The sequence below is a fragment of the Callospermophilus lateralis genome, chromosome 2 (genome assembly GCF_048772815.1).
Source record: "Callospermophilus lateralis isolate mCalLat2 chromosome 2, mCalLat2.hap1, whole genome shotgun sequence".
NCBI lineage: Eukaryota > Metazoa > Chordata > Mammalia > Rodentia > Sciuridae > Callospermophilus > Callospermophilus lateralis.
The window spans coordinates 3059321-3078536 of NC_135306.1; the positions used below are offsets into that span (position 1 = coordinate 3059321).

At 62.6% G+C, this 19216-nt stretch overlaps 1 protein-coding gene across 2 annotated transcripts in view; it reads right to left on the minus strand.

Moving 5' to 3' along the window:
• The window catches only part of Rxra (retinoid X receptor alpha), a 93909-nt gene that overhangs the window by 22699 nt on the left and 51994 nt on the right, over positions 1 to 19216 (minus strand). Inside the window, exons 2-3 of one of the 2 annotated variants that reach the window (XM_076845125.1) lie at positions 5177 to 5442; positions 219 to 369 (exon numbers count right to left, since the gene is read on the minus strand). In XM_076845125.1, the coding sequence (XP_076701240.1) occupies positions 219 to 369; positions 5177 to 5442 (417 nt within the window). The remainder of the gene's footprint in view (positions 1 to 218; positions 370 to 5176; positions 5443 to 19216) is intronic. The other variant, XM_076845126.1, reaches the window with a different exon arrangement.

Here is a 19216-nt window from a genome sequence, read left to right on the forward strand (position 1 = left end):
CCTGAGTTACTGTGCCCTGGAGGGGGGCCACCAGGGTTCCACGGAATAATGCAGAAGCCCTGGGCCCAGGAGGTCGGCCCCATCAACCCTTGCCGTCAGCAAGTCCCCCAACTGCCCTGCCAGCCTGCTCTCCTCACCGGCTTACTGCGCCCCAAGGTGGGCCTCCAGGTGCAGCCCCAGATCGCCAGCCCACTCCTCCCCGCCCCGGGCAGCCCTACCTGAGGAGCGGTCCCCACAGATGGCACAGATGTGCTTGGTGAAAGACGCCATGTTTCCTGAGGGGTGGGCGGGGACCTTGAGGACGCCATTGAGGCCCAGCGGGGGCTTGATGTCCTCACTGCTGCTGACGGGGTTCATGGGCGAGTTGAGCTGGGGGCACAGGAGCAGGTCAGCCCTGAGAAGGCTGATGACAGCATGCCCAGGGCCCTCTGACAGCTGAGGCAAGGAAGGTGTGGCCACACCCCACCTCCCAGAGAGCCCCCAGGCCACACGGCGAAGAGGCAGCAGGGCCACTGCCCTCAGGAAAGCAGTGTCTAGCTGGAGCCCAGCAGACCGCTGCCCGGACTCAGGGCTCCCCGGCAGCAGACCCAGGCTTCAGGAGGGAGGAGCTGGAGGTGTGAAGACCCCTCATAACCTGGGCGCCATGAGGCCAGCCCTGCACAGGAGGTCCTGCTCACACCCCTGCCTGCCACCCACCTGCTAGGTGCTCACTGGACACTCCATTGGCAGGCGCTCTGGGCCCCAGCACACAGCCAAGGACACAGGCCCAGTCACAGGGAAGGAGGAGGCTGGGCTCCCCAGGGACACACAGGCCCCTGCACACAGGCCCCTGCACTCCATTGGCAGTGTGGCCACCAGGGGGGACAGGAAGCCAGCAGAGCCCCCAGGTGGCAGGGACAGCTCAGGCTCTGCACACCCCTGGGCCGCACCCCCTGTGCCAGGGCAGGCATGGGAAACTCACCGTCACCCTGGCAACAGCTGCAGCCTGCAGTGACACAGCACTTTGGGTTCTGCTGCCTCCAGCCCAGCTCTGCAGCCGGTGCAGGCCCAGGCGCTTCCCGCCAGCCAGGCCGTCCGCCAGGGCACAGGGCCCCCCCGCCAGGCACCCCCACTTCTGCAAAACCCTGACAGGGCAGAAAATGTCTGCAGCCGCCTCCAGACTCCACACTGCACTCACGTAGCCCCGGCCACCCCTGCACGCAGGGACCACACCTCCTTCCTTCCTCACAGCCCCCAAGCCCCGTCCCCTTTCTCATGAGGCAGGAAGAGTTTGTGCCCAAAGCAAGCACCCTAGCCTCCGGTGGCAGGGCCTCAGTGCCCAGGGGCATGCTCCCATCCCAGTGGCTCTGCGTCCCTCCCAGAGCTGCCTAGGCGGGCAGGGAGGCCCCGTGAGGGTGCTGCACTCCCGGGGGCTCAGATGGGCTTCAGGGAGGCCCGAGGCCTCCACGCACTGGGTACAGCAGGGGTAGGCATCAGGACATGGGTGCCATGGCGAGGACAGGGAGCCCCCAGCTCCACCACAGAGCAGAGAGGCCTGCCTGGCTCCCCACATGCCCGGTGTGCACAGGTTCCACAGTCTGGGGACACATTGGGCCTTCACTGTGGCGGTGGGCGGGCCTTGCCCACACCCACCTCTCCTGCATAGAAGCCCGGGGCTGTGATGCCCTCCCTCTTCCTAACCAAAGACCCTGAGGCTCCAGGAGGTGGGGGCAGGGTCACACAGCAGCTGAGAGGTGTGGGGGTGGTCGCCAAGTACCTGACCCCAAGTGCCAAGGAGGGAGAGACAAACCAGGAGGAGGGGGAACTGCTAGGCAAGCGAAGGAACAGTGCTCACTAGTGCCCTGTGGGTCCCCTGCCCACCTGAAGCTCGCTGGCCCCTGAGGGGCAGAGGAGAGACACACAAACCTTGAGGCTGAGGAAGCAGGTGGGCATCAGGGGCAATGCCCTACCCGGCCTGTGAGGCTGCCGCTGTGCCAGGGGAAGTTACCGAGCAGGGGCCCGAGTCTGTCTGCAGCCGGACCACATAGTGACTCCTTCCACGACTGACAGAACGGTGACAGGAAGAGGACAGGCAAGGTGCCAAGCAGAGTGGGCACTTGGCAGGCACCCTGCTGACCACTACCTTGAGAGTCTGACCCGTAACTGCTACAGCTGGCACTTGGCCTCCAGGAGGGAAAGTGGTGTCTGAGGCCAAGGCCAGGTGGCCTATGGGGTGGAGACAGGAGGACTGTCTGGCCAGGGGCAGAGGCAGTTCAGAGCTACAGGCATGGATGCCTCGTGCCCCATCCGAGGGGAGACCTTCCCAGCTGTGGGAGCCCAGGACGTGACATGGGGCAGACCTGTTCGGCAGGGCAAAACCATGCTGGGGTTCACCTGGTCTGTCCCCTGACCCCTACGTGCAGGCTGGGGGGCTGGTAAACTGAGGCAGGGCCAGAGCAGTGAGGGGGACGGGACAGCAGGGAGCAGGGAGCCACACTCCAGGGCAGTGCCACACCATGCCAGCTCCCCCGTGACTGTGAGGGCTTTCCTGACCTGACCTGACCTGTCCAGCTTCAGTGAATCCAGAGGCTCTGGGAAAACCCAATGTCTGAGCAGGGCAAAGGCCAGCTGGGGGCACTCATCCTCACTGAGGCCCTGGGGCCCACACAGCTCCTGTGGGCTCTTCCAGTGGCCAGCATGGTAGCCTCGGCAAGGCTGGATGGTCTTCCTGCCCTTCCCAAGGCTCAAAGACCCCAGAACCAAGCACAGGGCAGCCCCTTCCCCGTGGGAGCCCAAGCAGCCCCCCTATGAGTATTTTGGCACTTACAGTCGGTCTCCCAAGAGCCCCAGGACAGCAAGGCCCTTGGCTGGAGCCTGTGCCCCACGTGCGGCCAGGGCGAGGCTACCCCATTTCCCCTTTCATATCCTTGGTATTTATTTCAGTTCCTGCCTCGTCAATGCCCCGCCCGGCCCTGCCCATCTCTGCTGCCTCTCTACTCCACAGCACCAAGCCGCCCTCCAGCCCCAGCTCCAGGAAGCCTCCCCGCCCCAGGAGCAGACCTGAGCCTCCACCTGCCCTCAGCCTCTCGGTGTTCCCTCCAGGCCTTGCTCCCTTGGTGCTGAAACCCACTGGCCCCCTGGGCAGGCTGCCTCCTGAGGACGCCACAGCCCTCAGGCCCAAGGAGAGGCTCCCTGCAGGAAGCTGCCCCCATGCACTCAGCCCAGGCCTCAAGGCAGCCCCAGGGAGTCAGGCGTGACCACACAGGCGCTGGGACAACTCTGGGTTACATGCCCTGGGTCCTTCCTTGATGGAGCCCCCAGACCAAGAGAGACAGACCTGGCCCTACCAGCAGGCTCCCTTCCCGTGAGCTGGAGGGCTTGACCTGGCCCAGTGATGCGGACAGCCCTTCCCAGCCACTGCCTGGAGCAGGCAGAGCTGGGCAGGAGGCAGGTCCTCCCCAACATGGCAGAATCCCCGGGACTCTGGCAAATGACTCTGCAGTTGTAGTTTTGTGGGTGGAGGTGGGGGCATGGCCCCCCAAACTTCCAGAAACACAAGGAACTGCAGGTTCCCAAGACAGACTACTGATGAGCACAGGGTTATGTGTCCAGGGCGGCCAAAGACCCGCCAGGGGAGGTGGTCAGAGGCCAAGCTCAGGCTCAGAGTAGCCACTGTGTGGGCCTGGCAGAGTGACCCTCAGAGAGATGGACAGTTATTCAGAAGCAGGGCAAATGTTGGGGGCACACTGGATCTGTTCCCCAGCTTCCCCCCAGGCAGCCTCGGGGGCCTGGCCACTGGCTCACAGGAACCTGGCTTTAACCAGGACCTACTACCCACCAGAGAAAACAGGAGAGATGTGGCCCAGAAAACCCTAAGACACCCCCGCCCCGCCCCCGCCACCCGCATTCCTGTCCTCTTCCCAGAAGCACTAACAGCCTTGGGCTCTGCCACACAAGGAGACTCAGAACCCAGCCACCTGCTGTGCAAGAGCCCAGGGGTGTCCAGGGCAGGCAGCAGGCCTGGGAACCCAGTGAGAAATCTCGTGGGTCTCTGAGCCAGCAGGTGTCAGCCACTGAAACCAGGGGACAATGGAGGCCAAGTCTTCACCTGCTCTCTTGCTGCAGAGCATCAGGCAACCAGCAAGGAGGGTGTGGGGCAGCCACACCAAAATGACATAGCCAGACACGGGAGGCAGCCAGGCCTCCCTGGGCCAGCACCTCGGGCCTCCGCCTGCATCCGGAAGGTCAGGTGCCATGAGAGGGTCAGACAGCAGCATGTTCATGGACAGAGATCCCACTCTTCTCCACCCATCCCCCAGGGGCAAAGGTACCTGGCTGGGTTGGCCTAAGAGCACTGCAAAAGTCTCTAGGGCAAGAGGGCTCAGCTGGATGGGCAGTGGGCTAGCCACACACAAAGCACACCCCAGGCCTCCTAGGCCAGGAGCGGGGCCTATGCGGGAGGCAGCCAGGCTCCTCTAGGGCCAGCTGTTGGAGACAGGAGACTGGACCCAACAGAGACTCGGAGCAGGAATGCATGTCCCCAGCCTCTCCTAGGAAGAAGAGATGGGTCCACCAGAGGGAAGCCTGCTTCAAGGGTGGGTATCCAGAGGGAAATCACCAGGAGTCACACAGCCCGGGCAAGGAGTCCAGCAGGGGATCCGAGAGGCCCCCCGGGGCCTTGAGGGAGAAAAGGCTGGACCAGGCCCCACGGTGCCAACAGCAAGACCTGTCCGTGTTGGGCCCTACCAGGCAAGAGCACTTCCTAACCCTCAAACAACCCAAAACCCAGCCAGTGCTGGAAGAGCGTCTGAGCAGACCCCAACTGTAGAGAGATCACCAACTCTGCAGTGACTAGCACCAACCAGCCACCAGGCCACTGAGCACTGACTTTCTTCATCCCTACACTGAGCCTGGACCCACCTCCCCTGCAGGCCCAGGGAGAGACCACCGGCCAGGGTGTGAGCAGAAAGTCCAGGAGAGAAGGACCCAGGATCTGACCCTGAGGAGGCAGAGCCACTAAGAAGCCCAGCTGGCAGCATCCAGGGGGCCAGGCCCAGGCCAACCAGAGAGTCACCACTGAGGCTGGGTCTGTGGATGGAAAGGACAGCCCCTCCCCCACAGCCCACCAGTGATGCCGACACCCTGCTGGGGGAGCCCCTGCCCAGCCCACGCCCCCCAGGCCCAGCCCCACACTCACCTGGGGGCTGCCGGTGCCGAAGCCCAGGGTGGGCGTGGTAGGCACAGACATGGAGTGGGGGCCCATGGGGGAGCTGATGACCGAGAAGGGCGGGCCCATGCCGTTGATGGGGGAGCTCAGGGTGCTGATGGGCGAGTGCAGCTGCCCAGGGGAGCCCAGCGAGGAGCCGATGCCTGGCCCCAGGGAGGGGTGCAGCGAGGGGGCCGCCATGGCGCCTCGGCTGGCCGGGGAGCTGAGTGACGAGGAGCTCACCTGGCTGGAGAAGTCTGCAAGGCAAGAATCCGCAGGGGGCAGGTCAGAGCGGCTCTGAGGCCACACCCATTGCCCCCCACCAGGGCCCACACAGACCCTGGAAGAGCCCACGGCGGTGGGGGCCTGTGGGGCCGGGCTGGGGTGCCCGGAGCTCCTTGCCTAGGCTCTGGCCCAAGGCAGGGGTAGGCAGAGCACGAGGACCGGGCCGCTCCAGTCTCTGCAGCCCAGGCTTGCCACCCGGAGGCAGAGGGAGAAGCCCAGGGGCAGGAGAGCCAGTGTGCTTCCCTCTACATGAGGTCCAGGTGACCACGGTGCAGGTGTGGGAGTAAAGGTGCCACCAACACCAGCATCCAGTCTGTCCCGGTGCACTGGTGTGTAGAGGTAGGAGGGACGCCCCATCTCACAGGTAGAGGAAGCAAGGTCCCGAGTTCTCACAGGTGCAGTGCACAACCAAGACAGATACTCAGGCTGAGCCATGCCTGCTGGGCCACACCTCCTGAGCCCCTCAGGGACCACAGCGGTGGAGGCCCTGACACCAGGACCTTAGCCACCCAGGACTCCATCATCTGGAGGCTGTTTGGCTCTTTTTGGTCCCCAGAGGCACAACGGGACCTGATGAAAAGGGGGCAGCCAGCATTTCCCATGTGGGTGGGGAACTTTGCGACAGTCTTGTAGAGGGTCTGACATGTGCCAGGCATGTGCCCGGCAGCCCATGCAGTGGGCAAGGTTGGGACCTCCCACATGCTAGCCTTTCATGCAGGATTTCAAAGCTCTGATCAAGCACTTAATTAAGCCTCCCTACCCCGCCCAGCTCCGGGGGCTCCCAGGGGGAATCCACTGCCCACAGGCCTGGCAGGCCATCCAAAAGACCTGGAGGAGCCCACACAAGGCAGCGAAACCCCACAGCACACCACCCCCGGGAGGCGGCTCCCCACCCAATCCTCCAGCAGGCTGGGTGCTCTGGGCAAGGCAGACTCCCATTCTGGGCCCAGCCTAGCCAACTGCAGAAGAGTCCCAGGCCCTTCTGCTGGCCATCCTGGGATCACGCACACTTCTGACCAGTCCCCCAGAAGCATGGGTGCACAGGAGCTGCCAAGACAGAACCCCAGCCAGGCTGCTGCTGCCCAAGACATTCTCAGCCTCAGGGCAGTGTCCATGTCCCTGAGTGTGCCCATCAAGAAGCCCTAAGCAGTCTCTGGGACTGTCACCAGCCTTGGCACACTGTCCCCACTGCAGACTCAGCACTCACACCAGACCCAACTCCAGCCAAACCCTTCTCTCACACCCAGTCTTCTGAACCATTCAAAGTGGTACTGGGTGGCCAGCCAGCTCAGGGTGACCCCAGCCTCTGTGCCACCCCACCCAGGAGCACAGAGGCCCTGTCTGCAGGACCGATCCTTTCCTAGAGGAGGCTCCCCCCACAGCTGCCCCCCAACCACATGGGCACTTTATCCCCATTGCCTCCCAGGGAGAAGGGCACAGGGAGGGGCCTGGTCCCTGCGTTGGCCAGGAACTCTGAGACCAGGCTCCGTGGGGAGGGTCAGCCTGCCTGCCAAGAGCACCCTGCCCAACTCAAGGAATAGACTCCATCAGCAAATAGACCCCCTCTGACCTGTGGGAAACCTCTGCCATTCACAAAATCCAGAACAAACCATTTTGTTGACCATAAAAGTAAGGAATGCCAATTTCTTGTAGAGACATTGGCATTTGGCCAATGCCAAAGTAAGGAATTCTGAAACCAGATGGCAGCAGCACCTTCTGGCCATTAGGAGTACCACAGACCATCCCTAGTAGCCATTAAAGCCCCTGGACGCTGAACCCCAGGGAGGGCCAACTACTCCTAGCCCAAGGTCTCCCTCCATGTGCAGGGACCATCCCCAGAGAAGGCCAGGAAGGGTAAGCAGGGCCTGGTGACAGAAGGCAGGCAGGAGCGTGTGACCAAGGGGGCCACACATACTCAGGTGACTCCTGGGATTGAAATGCCCTCCCATGCTTTATGTCACTGAACTCTTGAGACCCTGTTGGAGAAGCCACCACCATCCACCTGTGACAAGTAAACTGAGCCTCAGAGACAGCACGGGACAAGAACTGCCCAACGGCACACTTTTCTGCAAACTGTAGCTGGCCCTGGGCTAAGTGACCACTGTCATTCCATCAGGGAATTGCTGGGACATGTGGGATGCACCAGGCTGGCCCCCATCACAGCCTCTTCTCCCCTGACCTTCCAATGTCCCATGAGGACACCTGAGCCAGCTCTGCCCTCTCCAGACCTCAGTTCCCTCAACTGTGAAATGCAGACAGGCCCCGACTCTGCAGGCTGCCCCTAGGCCAGGTGGGCCCCATTGCAGCACAATCTCGAGATGCACCCACTGACCATGAGGAGGCTGAATGGAAAGGAGCTCACAGTCAGCCTTGCACCAGCGGGCCCTGTAGCCGTCTCTGGCAGAGACAGGCCCTGTGGGTACAATCTGGAGTGGTCCAGCCCTGGGTCCTAGCCACCCCCAGGAAAGCTGTCCACTTTCCTCCTGGCCTCTGAAAGGTCCCTCCCAGATTATCCCAGCTTTTCCACCCCTACCCTCTGCTCCAGGTAGCAATAGGAGAGCTGGGCAGAAGCGAAGAAGAGACTAGGGGTTCTGGTCAGCTGCCACACCACTCCAGGGGCGGCCTTCTTCAGCCAGCTGTCCCCAGATACCAAGGCAAGTTGGAGGAGGAGGGGACCACTCAGCCTCAAACTCCAGATCAGACACCTGCAGCCACGCGAGCCACTGGAGGTAGCTTGGGTTTCAGCTGGGCCGGCTGGGACAGCACTGCTGGGCCTCCCAGGCTGGCCGTCAGCTTGCTTGCTCTGCCTGGCAGGAAGGAGGAGGGAGAGGTGGGAGACTGCTTTGGCCGGATGGCAGGAGGGAGGGAAGGAAAGGAGGGAGCCCATTTGGCTGCTGGCTACAGATGTACCCCTATGCTCCCCTGGTCCCCCACCACTGCCCACGTCTGGCCCAAGTTTGAAACCACTGAGGAGGGTCCACCAACCAGACAAAGGAGAAAACTGGCCAGGCAGGGTATAGGGAGGGTCCCTGGGAGGAAGGAGAGACAACAGGGACAGGAGCCCCCAGCCTCCAGCCACAGAAGCTGGTTCCCGGTGCAGAATTCTCCTAGGCATGTCCTCCCACCCCTGCCCACCAGCAGGGTTGAGTATCCATCAGGCCACAGCCAGGGTGACGGTGAGCCCCAGGGCTCCTGAGTGCAAAGGGGTACCCAGCTGGCATACCCCCACGTCCTGAGTCCCCCGCTCCAGGCCTTCCTGTTTACACAAAATGTCCACTGCAGACACCTTCTCGGAGCATGGTGACAATAGGCTGGGTGTGTTTTCTGGAGCCTTTCAGAGAGATACTTTCTGGCCAGGAAGAGACTGGGCAAAAAATGCCTAAACTTCCTCTGCGTGCAGAGAAGTCCTGCTGGCCCGCCTGCCGCCCGCACTCCACGTGTGTGCAGGCTCTGCCTTTTCCGGGCCATTTATCTGTCCCCACCCCTGATAAGCTGTGGCCAAGATAAGGCCTTATTCTGAAAAAGTCACACTCTGGACTCCAGGGCCTGGCCCCAGCAGCCGCCTGCACGTTCAGCTCACCCGGTGCAGCTCCTCTGCAAGCCAGAGAGGCAGGGGCTGGGCTAAACTGGCCTCCACCCTCAGACCCAGGGGGACACACAGCCTCCTCGCAAGGGGTGGCAGAGGGGCCTCAGAGGACAGGTGCTAGCCAAATCACAGAATCTTGAAACCTCAGAACCTGTGATGCCCAGAGGGCCCACAACCCCAGAACCTCACACCCCTCACCCACCCAGCCCCCTCTAGGACTTCCAGCAACCGGGTGACTTGAGACCCAGGGAAAGAGCCAAGGCCAGGGAGCTCACAGCAATCTGCAGGGCTGGACAGAGAGGGGAAAACGAGCCCTGGTCACAGGGCCTTGGCCCCGGCCCCATTTGAGGAAAGGGCCCTCACAGGCCAGCCTCACTGCAGTCCTGGAGGGCTGCATGGGACAGGCAGCAGGGAGATGCCTCCTTCGGTACAAAACTGACTCTAAGATGCTAATGTCTAGAGGCAGACACGAAACTTGGCACGGAGATGGGATGCCCCCACACATGGCAGCCAGCACAGGTCTGGGCGCAGGGCTGGGCACGGGGGCTAAAGTGACATTTAGAAAAACTGAAATGATGAGTGTTCTCACCATACCTGCTACCTGACACCAGCAGGGGCACTCCTGGGGCCAGGCGTCCCCGGCAGCTGCATGCCTGCAGAAGCTGGCCACCCCCCAAGCAGGCCTGGACCTTGCAGCCCAGGCTCCCCCGAAGAGGGAAGAGGTTTCTCCACCACCCAGAGTTCACAAGCTGCCCAGGCCCCTTGGAATGCCCAACAACACCCAGACCCTCCTGCCCCTGCACCCACCACCTCAGGAAACCCAGGGAACCCCCACCAACCCTCTTCCGGCCTCTGCCTGGCAGGCAGGGAAGCAGAGGAGGTGACAGGAAATGCCAGCCCACTGCAGCTGGACCGGAGGAGCCTCCAGCCCTCCTAGACAGCCAGGGAACCCCTGGTTCTTGAAGAGGGAACTCAAAGCTCCCCAGAAAGTGCTGGATTTGCAGGACCAAACAAGGCAGGGTCTGAGCAGGACTGGGCTGCCCTCGCCAGGGCCCTGCAGGAACCTGCAGAGGGGAGGGGCGGGGACCTTGGGGCTAGAGTGGACAGGGCAGGAGGTTTCCAGGAAGGGTGTGAGAGCACGCACGCAGGACAAGGAGGCCGCCACCATGGGCCAGCACCTACACGGGAGCTGGGCTCTGAGCTCAAGGGCTCCTCACCCTGCCGGGGACCCCCCCGGAACCGAAACCCTGCGGCAGAAGCTAGTGGTCCTCAGAGTTTCCTGGGACGCCCACCTCCAGCCCCCACCTCCCGGAAGTACTGCTTCCCCTGCCGCCCAGGGGAAGAGAAGTGGCAGCCCTGGCGGGACTGCGACAGGGCAGTGGCAGGGACCACGGCGCGCCAGGGTTTGAGGGAGGCCAAGGGTGGTTACAGCAGCAGGGAGGAAGGAAGCGCCAGGGGGAGGGCCTTCAAGAGCAGGCCATGGTGGGGAGACGGTCCCCATGGCAGGTACTGGCCACAGTGACAACAGGCAGCTGCCTGCCCTTGGGGCTGCTGGGCCCCTGTTCCCTGGACAGCCCCTTACCCTTGCCAAGCCTAAGCTTCTCCTTCTGTAAAAGGGCATGTCGACAGCGGAGGCCACAGTGGTGGCACAGGGGAAAGGGCCCCCAGGCCCCTGATGAGAGCCTGCTTCCAGGCACCTCCAGCTGGGAGCCTGCCCACCCTCTGCCTCCTAGCTAGTGTCAGCTTACAGCTCAAGTGGCCTGGGCTGAAATTTCAGCTCTTCTGGGGTCACTCTGCCCTTTGCCCAGCCAGGCACCCCAGCCCCAAATCTCAGCCACCTACGAGGAGCTCCCAGGAGCAGCTGGGCCCTCATGGTGGTCAGAAAGAACCTGGGCCTGCCTCCAACCCTCCCCCAGGACCTGAAGGCCCCAAGCAGGGTCTAGTCGGCCACCTCAAGAGGTCTCCAAGGAAAGGCCTCAACCGGCCAGGAAGGACCCAGTCCCGTCCCCAGTCGATCCTGGGAAGGCCGCCAGCTCATGGGGATAGGAACTCAGGGGCCTGCCCTGACCCTGTGGTGCCTCAGACCTACCCAGAACCCAGAGACCAAGAAGAAGAGGACCCTGGTAGGCATCACCTTCTTCCTGTCTCCCCAGGAGCCCACAGGTACCCACAGGAAGTGGCCAGAAGGCTGCCAGTCCTAAGCGCCCACAGCGATCCATCCCCTACAGGCCACAGAAACTGGCCAAGCTGCTCCTAACCATGCTTTCTGGCCCTGCCCACCCACCTTCCCTGCTGCAGGCAGGGACACCCAACGGCCCCTGGGGAAGGCCCTGCCATGTCAAGATCACTACCCCTGCCCCCCCAAAGCCAACCAGGAGGGGGGAAGTGAGAAGGACACAGGCAGGGGAGATGCAGGAGCCAAGGCCCAGGGACAGCAAGGGCTCTGTGGAGTGAGGGACAGAGATTTGGTTCCATGCCAGACATACCACCATTCCATCAACCCCAAGGATACTGAGAGTGGGCAGTGTTCAGGGCTGTGTCCTCAGTGGTGACAGCCACCACCAGAGCTTAAAGACTGAGGCCCCCTGACAGCCTCAGACATCCAGGCCTGGGAATGAGCTCAGGGGGCAGGGCTGGGCAGGTATCTGGGCACCTGTCTGGCCATGCCTCTGTGAGCTCCACCCCCATCCCCAGTCCCACTGGACCCTGCAGCCCTCAGGGTTCTGGGTGCCAAACCTGCCTTATGGTCACCAACCTCTGCTCAAATCAGGAGAAAGCAAGTTTGGTTTCCTGCTCCCTGTACCACACACTGGCTCTCCCTCCCTGAACTCACCTCTTGCCCCCTGGCCCTCCGAGTCTGGGAAGACCTGATGGTGGGACCTTGCCCAGTTCCCCAGTGTGGGGCCAGGGCCTGGCGTGGAACAGGTGGGAGACACGGGCTAGTGAGGAGGCTCAAGGGAAGGCGAGCAGTCCAGGGTGCTGCTCGTCCCTTAGAAGGGAGGGACTGTCCCTCGTGACGTGACTGGCCAGGCAGTTTGGTCCCCAGGGGAAACAAATACACAGGTAGCAGAATCTGCAACCCAGATCTGCAGGAGTCCTGGCCAGGAGTCTCCCCAGAGACCTCCAGGAAGGCGGCCGGCACCTGGACCTTCTCTGAGTATCAGCCAGGATACCCCAACCAAAGGCATCTCAGTTCTAATGGACCCCAAACCCCAGGACACAGGGCACAGCCTTGGAGTGACACACGAGGAGGTACACTTCATGAACCAGATAGGCTTCCTTCACTTCCTCGTAAGGAAGCGTGGGCATCCAGCAACGTCCGTGAAGGCGTCGGTACGTAGGGCCCACACACCTGGGCCTCACCACCATCACCGTCAAAACTAACGTCATCATTACCAGCAGCACCATCTGCATCACACCATCACCACTGCCACCACCATCACTGCCATCAGTGTCACCATCCCTGCCATCGATGTCATCACCATCACCACCATCATCACCAACGTCACCATAACCCATCGACATCATCAGCACCACCACTACCACCTAAGCAACCCTCGCCCTGCTCCATCACATAGATGAGGCTGACGGGTTTTGCAAGTGACAGGGATGGTAGCTGGTTCCCTTGGTTGTGCTCAGCAAGCTTGGAGCTGGCCAGGGGCAGGGAGAGGAGCAGGAAGTGATGCCCAGACTGGCAGCTGCCTATCCCACAGCCCAGGGGCATTGTGGCTAGACCCAGTAGTGACAGGTGTGGCTGGAGCAGCCACAGCGAGGGAAGTGGGGAGCGTGGCCAGGAGGGAGGAGGTGGTCAAGAGGGGCGCCCCGGGACTGGCCAGCTCCTGTGCCCAGGTGGCACTCAGGAGACAGCTGAGTAGTGAAGATGCTACCACCCACAGGCACCAGGGCAAGGGTCTTTGCACGAAGCTGCCCTCCATGCCCATTCCCTGGAAGCCCATGGTCTGGGGATGGGGCTGTGGCCAGAGGTCTCACACCAGACCCAGTTACAGAAACGATCAAGCAGCCCCCAACTCTTGCAGCAGTCACTATTGTCACCTCTGGACCAGAGGGGATCTGACAGGTGCCTGTGGTGACCGTGGAGTGGACTGCCTGAACCACCACAGAACAGGAGAGGAAACAAGTTGCAGAGCGGCATCCACTCCCAAACTCCTCATGGCTTGGGTGTGTGGGGGAGGAAAAGGGGCGCACCTTAGCCAGGCAGCCGGACTGCATGGACTTGTGCACTCCTGCCAGCCAGAGGCCCTCCCTGGCCGGACCTCCCTTCACTTCCTTGTGTGCACCCAGAAGCAGCAAAGAGCCGTGGGCTGCTGGCAGCTTCAGGGTTAACAGGCACACAACCCCTGCTGGCCCTGTCCTATCCACACAGGCACCCCAGTGCTGGCTCTCAGTCACCGCCCTCTTAGAGCTGAGCCCAGGGCCTCCCACTTCAGGGAAGGGCTGGCTTTCTAGGAGAAGCCAAGTGACCACCTGCAGAGCTGGGCCCTAATGAGGACCAGCAGGCGTACCAGTCCCTAGAGGCCTGGGGCCATGCTGCAGGGACTTGACAGTGGCTCTGGGACTCGGAGACCATCCCAGAGTACCTGGCCAGCTGACTCCTGCCCCGAGTACTGTTCCTCCATTCACCCAGTGGATAGGGACCTCAGTGGACTCCTGTCCCTAGGGTGCAAGCCCAGGGCCATGGCCTAAGATGCCAGCAGAATGGAATCTGAAACCTAGGGGCTAGGACCAGGGCCCTCAAACCTGAGGCTGGTCCTCTGAAGACAGCACCAAGTCATCTGATTTTATCCCCCCTCTGCCCATGCTGGAGATGGGCAGGTGGTCTTGCCAGCCTGGACATCAAGTGGGTCGGGAAGCTCTCGGCTCTGGGGCTGACGTTCTATGACTAGTTCCCAGAGCCCTAGGTTGGCGGTGCCAGGTGGAAGGGGCTCAGGACCTATCAGAAAGATGCCAGGGCCCCAGAGAGTCCTGACAGCAGGTTTCCAGCCACTGGCCATAGCAGAGACCATCCACACCTGCTGCCGGACACTCAGTCATGCCTCCTGCCCTGCAGCCTAAGAGGTGCTGCCCAGGCAGGGACCGAGGAGGGCTGGGAGCTGCCCCTCCAGGCCTGGTGAACGTTGGATAAAAAGAGCCAGGCAAGGGTGTGACCAAAGGGACAAGGTCACTGCAGAGCTGGGGACCACGATTAATCTGCTACATGATGATCTCCCCACCTTCAGCCTGCAGAACAAGACCACTAACCCAGGGCCCACCTCACGCCCACTTGCAGCCAGGCCCTGTCAACTGCCCTGAACCTCAGAGACTGCAGTGACAAAGGCACGCTTCAGGTGGCAAGGGCCGAGGCTGAGGAACCCACCACAGAGCCACACCTGGCTAGCATTGTGTCACATGAGCCCACGGGAGTGGCATGACATTGACCCCCAGAGGAGCCAGGCTCAGGGGGAGGAGCTTCCCAGCCCAGGGGAGAGCTGCTGACCCAGACCGAACCCTGCCCTCTGTCCTCCATGTCCCCACCATACTCCACCCTCACAGAGTCCAGCGCGGCAGCCAGGACGGGGAGGGGCTCGGCAGACATCAGGGGACCCGGGTTCCCAGCAACAGGAACATGAGGGACGCTCACCTCTCCAGGGCCGGGCAGGGCTCCTGGCCACCGTGACCTCCCTTCCAGGCTGTCCCCTGAACTGTCCCCAACACCTCGTGGTGCCCGCCCAGGCCTTCGAGGAGGGTGGGCGGGGGAGGGAGGGGAACTCCGGGAGAAACCTCAACTGCTCCAGAGCCGCAGGGGCTGGGCACGAGCCTGCGGGCTCTCACAGGCGGTTTCTCTTCAACAGGAAAAGAAATGATTGTTTCATTTTGAGCCATGCTCCTGGTGGCTCAGAGGCCCCCCGCCACCCACCACCGCCCGCAGCTCTGTCGTGGAACCCTCGACAGCGCTTCCTGCGCCCCTGGGGGCTGGTTCTCTGATCGTCATCTGCATCCCCAGCTGGTTTCAGAACACAGGCAGGTTCCTGGGCGCTCCACGCCACGTCCCGCCCACTGTGGTGGAGCTAGGTGGGCTCCGTGCCAGGGGCTTCGGGGACAGTCATGTCAGGGGCTCTGAGATGGTCGGGGCACAGGGGACATCCCCAGGTACAGCTTCTGAGGCCCCATGTGGGGCTGGCCTCTCCAGGGGACATCCCCACATCTTCCCACAGCACCCCAGCACTGCCGCTCCAGTCCTGGACAGGGATGCTGGCAGCTCGGAGCCACGTGGTGGACAGAGGCGGGATTGCATGGGGTCCCTGGAGGGTGGAGCATCTGCTGGGCAGCAAGGTAGGGAGCCAGACCTCCTGGTCAGACCCACTACCTCTCTGCAAGCCCTGGCCAGTACAAGGACAACCTCCCCTTGGAAGGAAGTCACCCACGCCCACGTGACTTGCTGGCAGCACCCAGTGGGGTGCCTGCCACCTGCGGGGCCCTGGCTGGCGGGGCCTCTGCAGACAGGACAGGGCCTCGCCCGTGAGACAGATCGAGAATGGGACGTGGCCCACTGCAGGGGACTTCCCCAGCACCACCCACAGCCTGGGCCCTCCCTGCCCCCACACCCCAAGGCAGGGTGCACCACAGCTCAGGAGGACCGGAGCACAGGCCCCCCATCCTCACCCCCATTGGCAGACCACCTCCACAGGCCTCGGCCACTCGGGCTCCAGCCCACCAGCACCCTGTGAGGCCTGTCAACGCTCTAAGTGAGACAGACCACCTCGCAGCCCAGGCCGCCCAGGGTGGTGCCAGGGCCTCAGAAACGCTGGCTGCCGGGTCCCTGCTTGCTCAGCCAGGGTCTGTGGTGCCTCAGGGACAGAGACCCAGCTGAAAGTCCCACCGGGGGGCCTGTGGGGGCCAGTTTCTGCCCCCCCCTCAGAGCCCCAGCAAACCCGGGTGGGGGAAGGGGCTCCACTCTGCCCCAGGGAGGCAGAGCCAGCCCGAAAGGAAACCCTGCCCAGGGGAACCCAGCAAGCGCAGAGCCAGGCCTCCCTCACCCTCACTGTGACAAGGCCCTCACTGTGGCCTTCAGTCTCCTCCCCACGATGGCGCATATTGGGGGAGCCGCAGTGGCTGACCCACACACACGGGGGTGGACAGGTGACAGGCAGTGTGGGTCCCCACAGCCCTGCCCCAAGACCACAAGAGGGGTGCTATCCACCCACTTTGAGCAGAGGGCCTTGGGGACAAGGATGGAGCAGGACAGGCAGAAGTGGACAGCCTCTTTTCAGGCTCCACCTCGCAGGCCCCAGAACAGCAGGCCAGCCCTCTACAGGGGAAAACCAGAGGCCATCAGCTCCCACAGGGCCCTGACCTGGATAACATCGGCTCAGCACCCTCCCTCGCACAGGGGCTGCCACCCTTCCACTGGTCCCTTGGCAGAATGGCCACTGTCCACTGTCACCACCAGAGCCTCCCATCTCCCTTTAGCCCACCAGGCTCCCAGCCATTCACACTGGGGCTGGCCAACGGCTGTCCCTGCCCAGGGCCATTACTGAAGTGCTTGGCCTCACTGACATCATCAGCATGGGCCCCACGAGCATGCCGGGGGGACACGGCCTGGGCCACAGGAGGGGTCTGAGAAGTGGCATTTCCACCGTTTGCGCCTCTCCTGGATCTGAAGACAGCCTCACCGGAGGTGCACACCACGCGTTTCTGAACAGCCAGGGACCAGGGGGTGTGGGCTGAGGCCATGCACAGCTGGCCAGTCAGGGGCCAGCACCAGGCTGGTGCCCAGGTGACCAAAGCCCTGCCCAGGGGGCTAGAGCCAGGAACGAGCTAGCCAGGCAGCAACACACCCACCCCCTGGGGAGGGACGGCAGCCTCCACACCAGGGAGTTCAGGGGCCCAAGACAAGCAACCTCCAAACCAAACCACAGGCAGCCCATGGAACTCACAGCCACCAGGTGCCAGGGGCCTTCAAACGTGGCTCCCAGAGCATTCGGCAGCCACCTGGCTCGTCAGAAAAAGGTGACAGAAAAAAGACAATGAAGTACGAGCTCACAGGTCAGAGGCCAGAGGTCACAGGCATAAGACCCCCCTCTACCCAGATGCAGAAGGCAAGAGAAGTGGGCCAGGAAGCATGGGGCTCGAGCATCTGCCACCACCCCAGAGCTGGACACCACATGTCCCCAGGGCCTGGCCAGTCGAGGAGCCCACTGATCCCTTGCACAGTGGTGTCCTGCGGCCTAGCTGGACCTCCCAGAGAATCCACAACCAGGAAGAGGCAGGGTGTCAGCAAGAGATGGACAGCAGTGGACGGGGAGGACTGTGAGACAGACGCCGCAGGCAAGCGCCCCTACAAGGGGTCCAGAGATGCCAGGACCACACACGGCTGGAGCATGACCTGAGCCATCACGGGGAGGCAGGCCACGCCACAGGACACTGAGAAGTCCACCAAGTGACCACAGTGACCCACGCAAGTGGGCTGCAACAACCAAAACGCTCCTTCTGAAACACACAGGCACAACACGCATGCACGAGCCGTCCTGCTGGACACCAGACACAACGGGCACATGTTGCCCTTCCCCACACTGCAAAGGACAGAGCGAAGCGTGACCACCTGGGTGTGTCCACATGAAGCCACGTCAGGGGGCAAGCCCACCTAGAAAGGTCTCTGCATCCAGTTTACAGAGGAAGACACCAAAGCCGAGCACGGCAGAGGCCTGCCAGGACCCACGCAGGGGACGAGGGCCCAGGGTGCAGACCCTGCTCCTAGGAATTTGCCGGAGAGATGTCAACCACAACACCACCTCCAAACCTAGGTCCAGGCAGGGTCCTTTTCTGCAAGAGGCCAGGGCCTTGGGATGCCTCGGGCTCACAGACACAGGTCTGGGGCAAGCCTCTCCACCACCCTGGACCACCCAAGCAAGCGGGCAGGAACGCACCCAGAGCAGGCTCCCTGGCCACCAGCCCACCAGCGCTGGCCCAGGACAAGCACGCAGGGCAAGGCCCATAGTCGCTCCTGTGCTGGCCTGGCACATGCAGGAGAGGCTGTGAAGGCACTTAGAGGCAGGTGGCCCCAGTCAAGGACAGCGCAGTGCCCAGGCGTCCCTGACACTCTCCTATTTCCTGTTTCAGTTCCCAAGTGAAGCAGCTCCCAGACACTGCCCACAGCCCCGGCTGGAGTCCACGGCGTCCACTTGGTGCTGAGGGAAGCAAGCTGAACATTGACACACTGCAAGGGGAATTTTTAAAGGCCTGGGAAAATGAGACGGTCCTCGTTCACAAGCTGGCTGGCCACATCTGGGTTGGGTCCCTCCCCGAGCCTCCCTCAGAAAAGACACTCCATACCTCTGTGCCTCAGTTTCCCTAGAACATGGGCACAGAAGAGGGCCCTCCAGGCCACCTGTGTGAAAGTGCATGAACACCTGACGTGGGCCTGGCACACACACACGCTTTTGACCTTGTACAAAAGATTGGGAAAAGGCCAGGAGCCCCTGTGTCCTGGACCAGCACCATGGCTTTGGCGAGCGCAGACCCCAGACCCGCCTCCTGCAGAGGGGCTTCCCAATAGCACCAGCCTACCCTATCAGCCTCCCACCCCAGACAGCAGCCAGGGTAGAGGCCCCAGGCAAGCCAGACATGGGCTGGCCACCCCTGGACAGCTGCAGGTGGCCCGGCCTCTGCCTGCTCCCTCCTCACAGGGAGTCCCAGCATCAGGCCTGGGAGAATGGGCCAGGCCACGGCAGCCTTCCCACGGGCCCACCCCACCACTCGCCCAGCCTGTGTCCTCACCTGTGATGTGGGAGGGGATGAGACATCAGGTCTGTGAGGAGCCTGAGGTGAGCAGGGCCACTCTCCCACCCACCCAGGGACCAGAGCCCAGGTCTGTCTTCCAGAACGTTCTGGTCCGAGGAAGGGGCACTCTGGCCCAGACACTCAGCGTTCGTCAGAGGGCCCAGGGCTCCTGGCCGGAGACTCCGGCAGATGCAGGCCGGCTTTAGTTTGCTCTGTGTGGAGAGCTGACGGGCAGCCTGAGGCGGGGACGAGGGGAACACAGCAAGGCCCCTCTCCAGCTAGGCTGAGCGTCAGCAGCCGTGACCAGGCAGAAGGCACACTCCGAGAGGGTCCCTGAGCCCAGCCCCACACCCCCAGACTCCCTTCGCCTGCAGGCCCCAGGC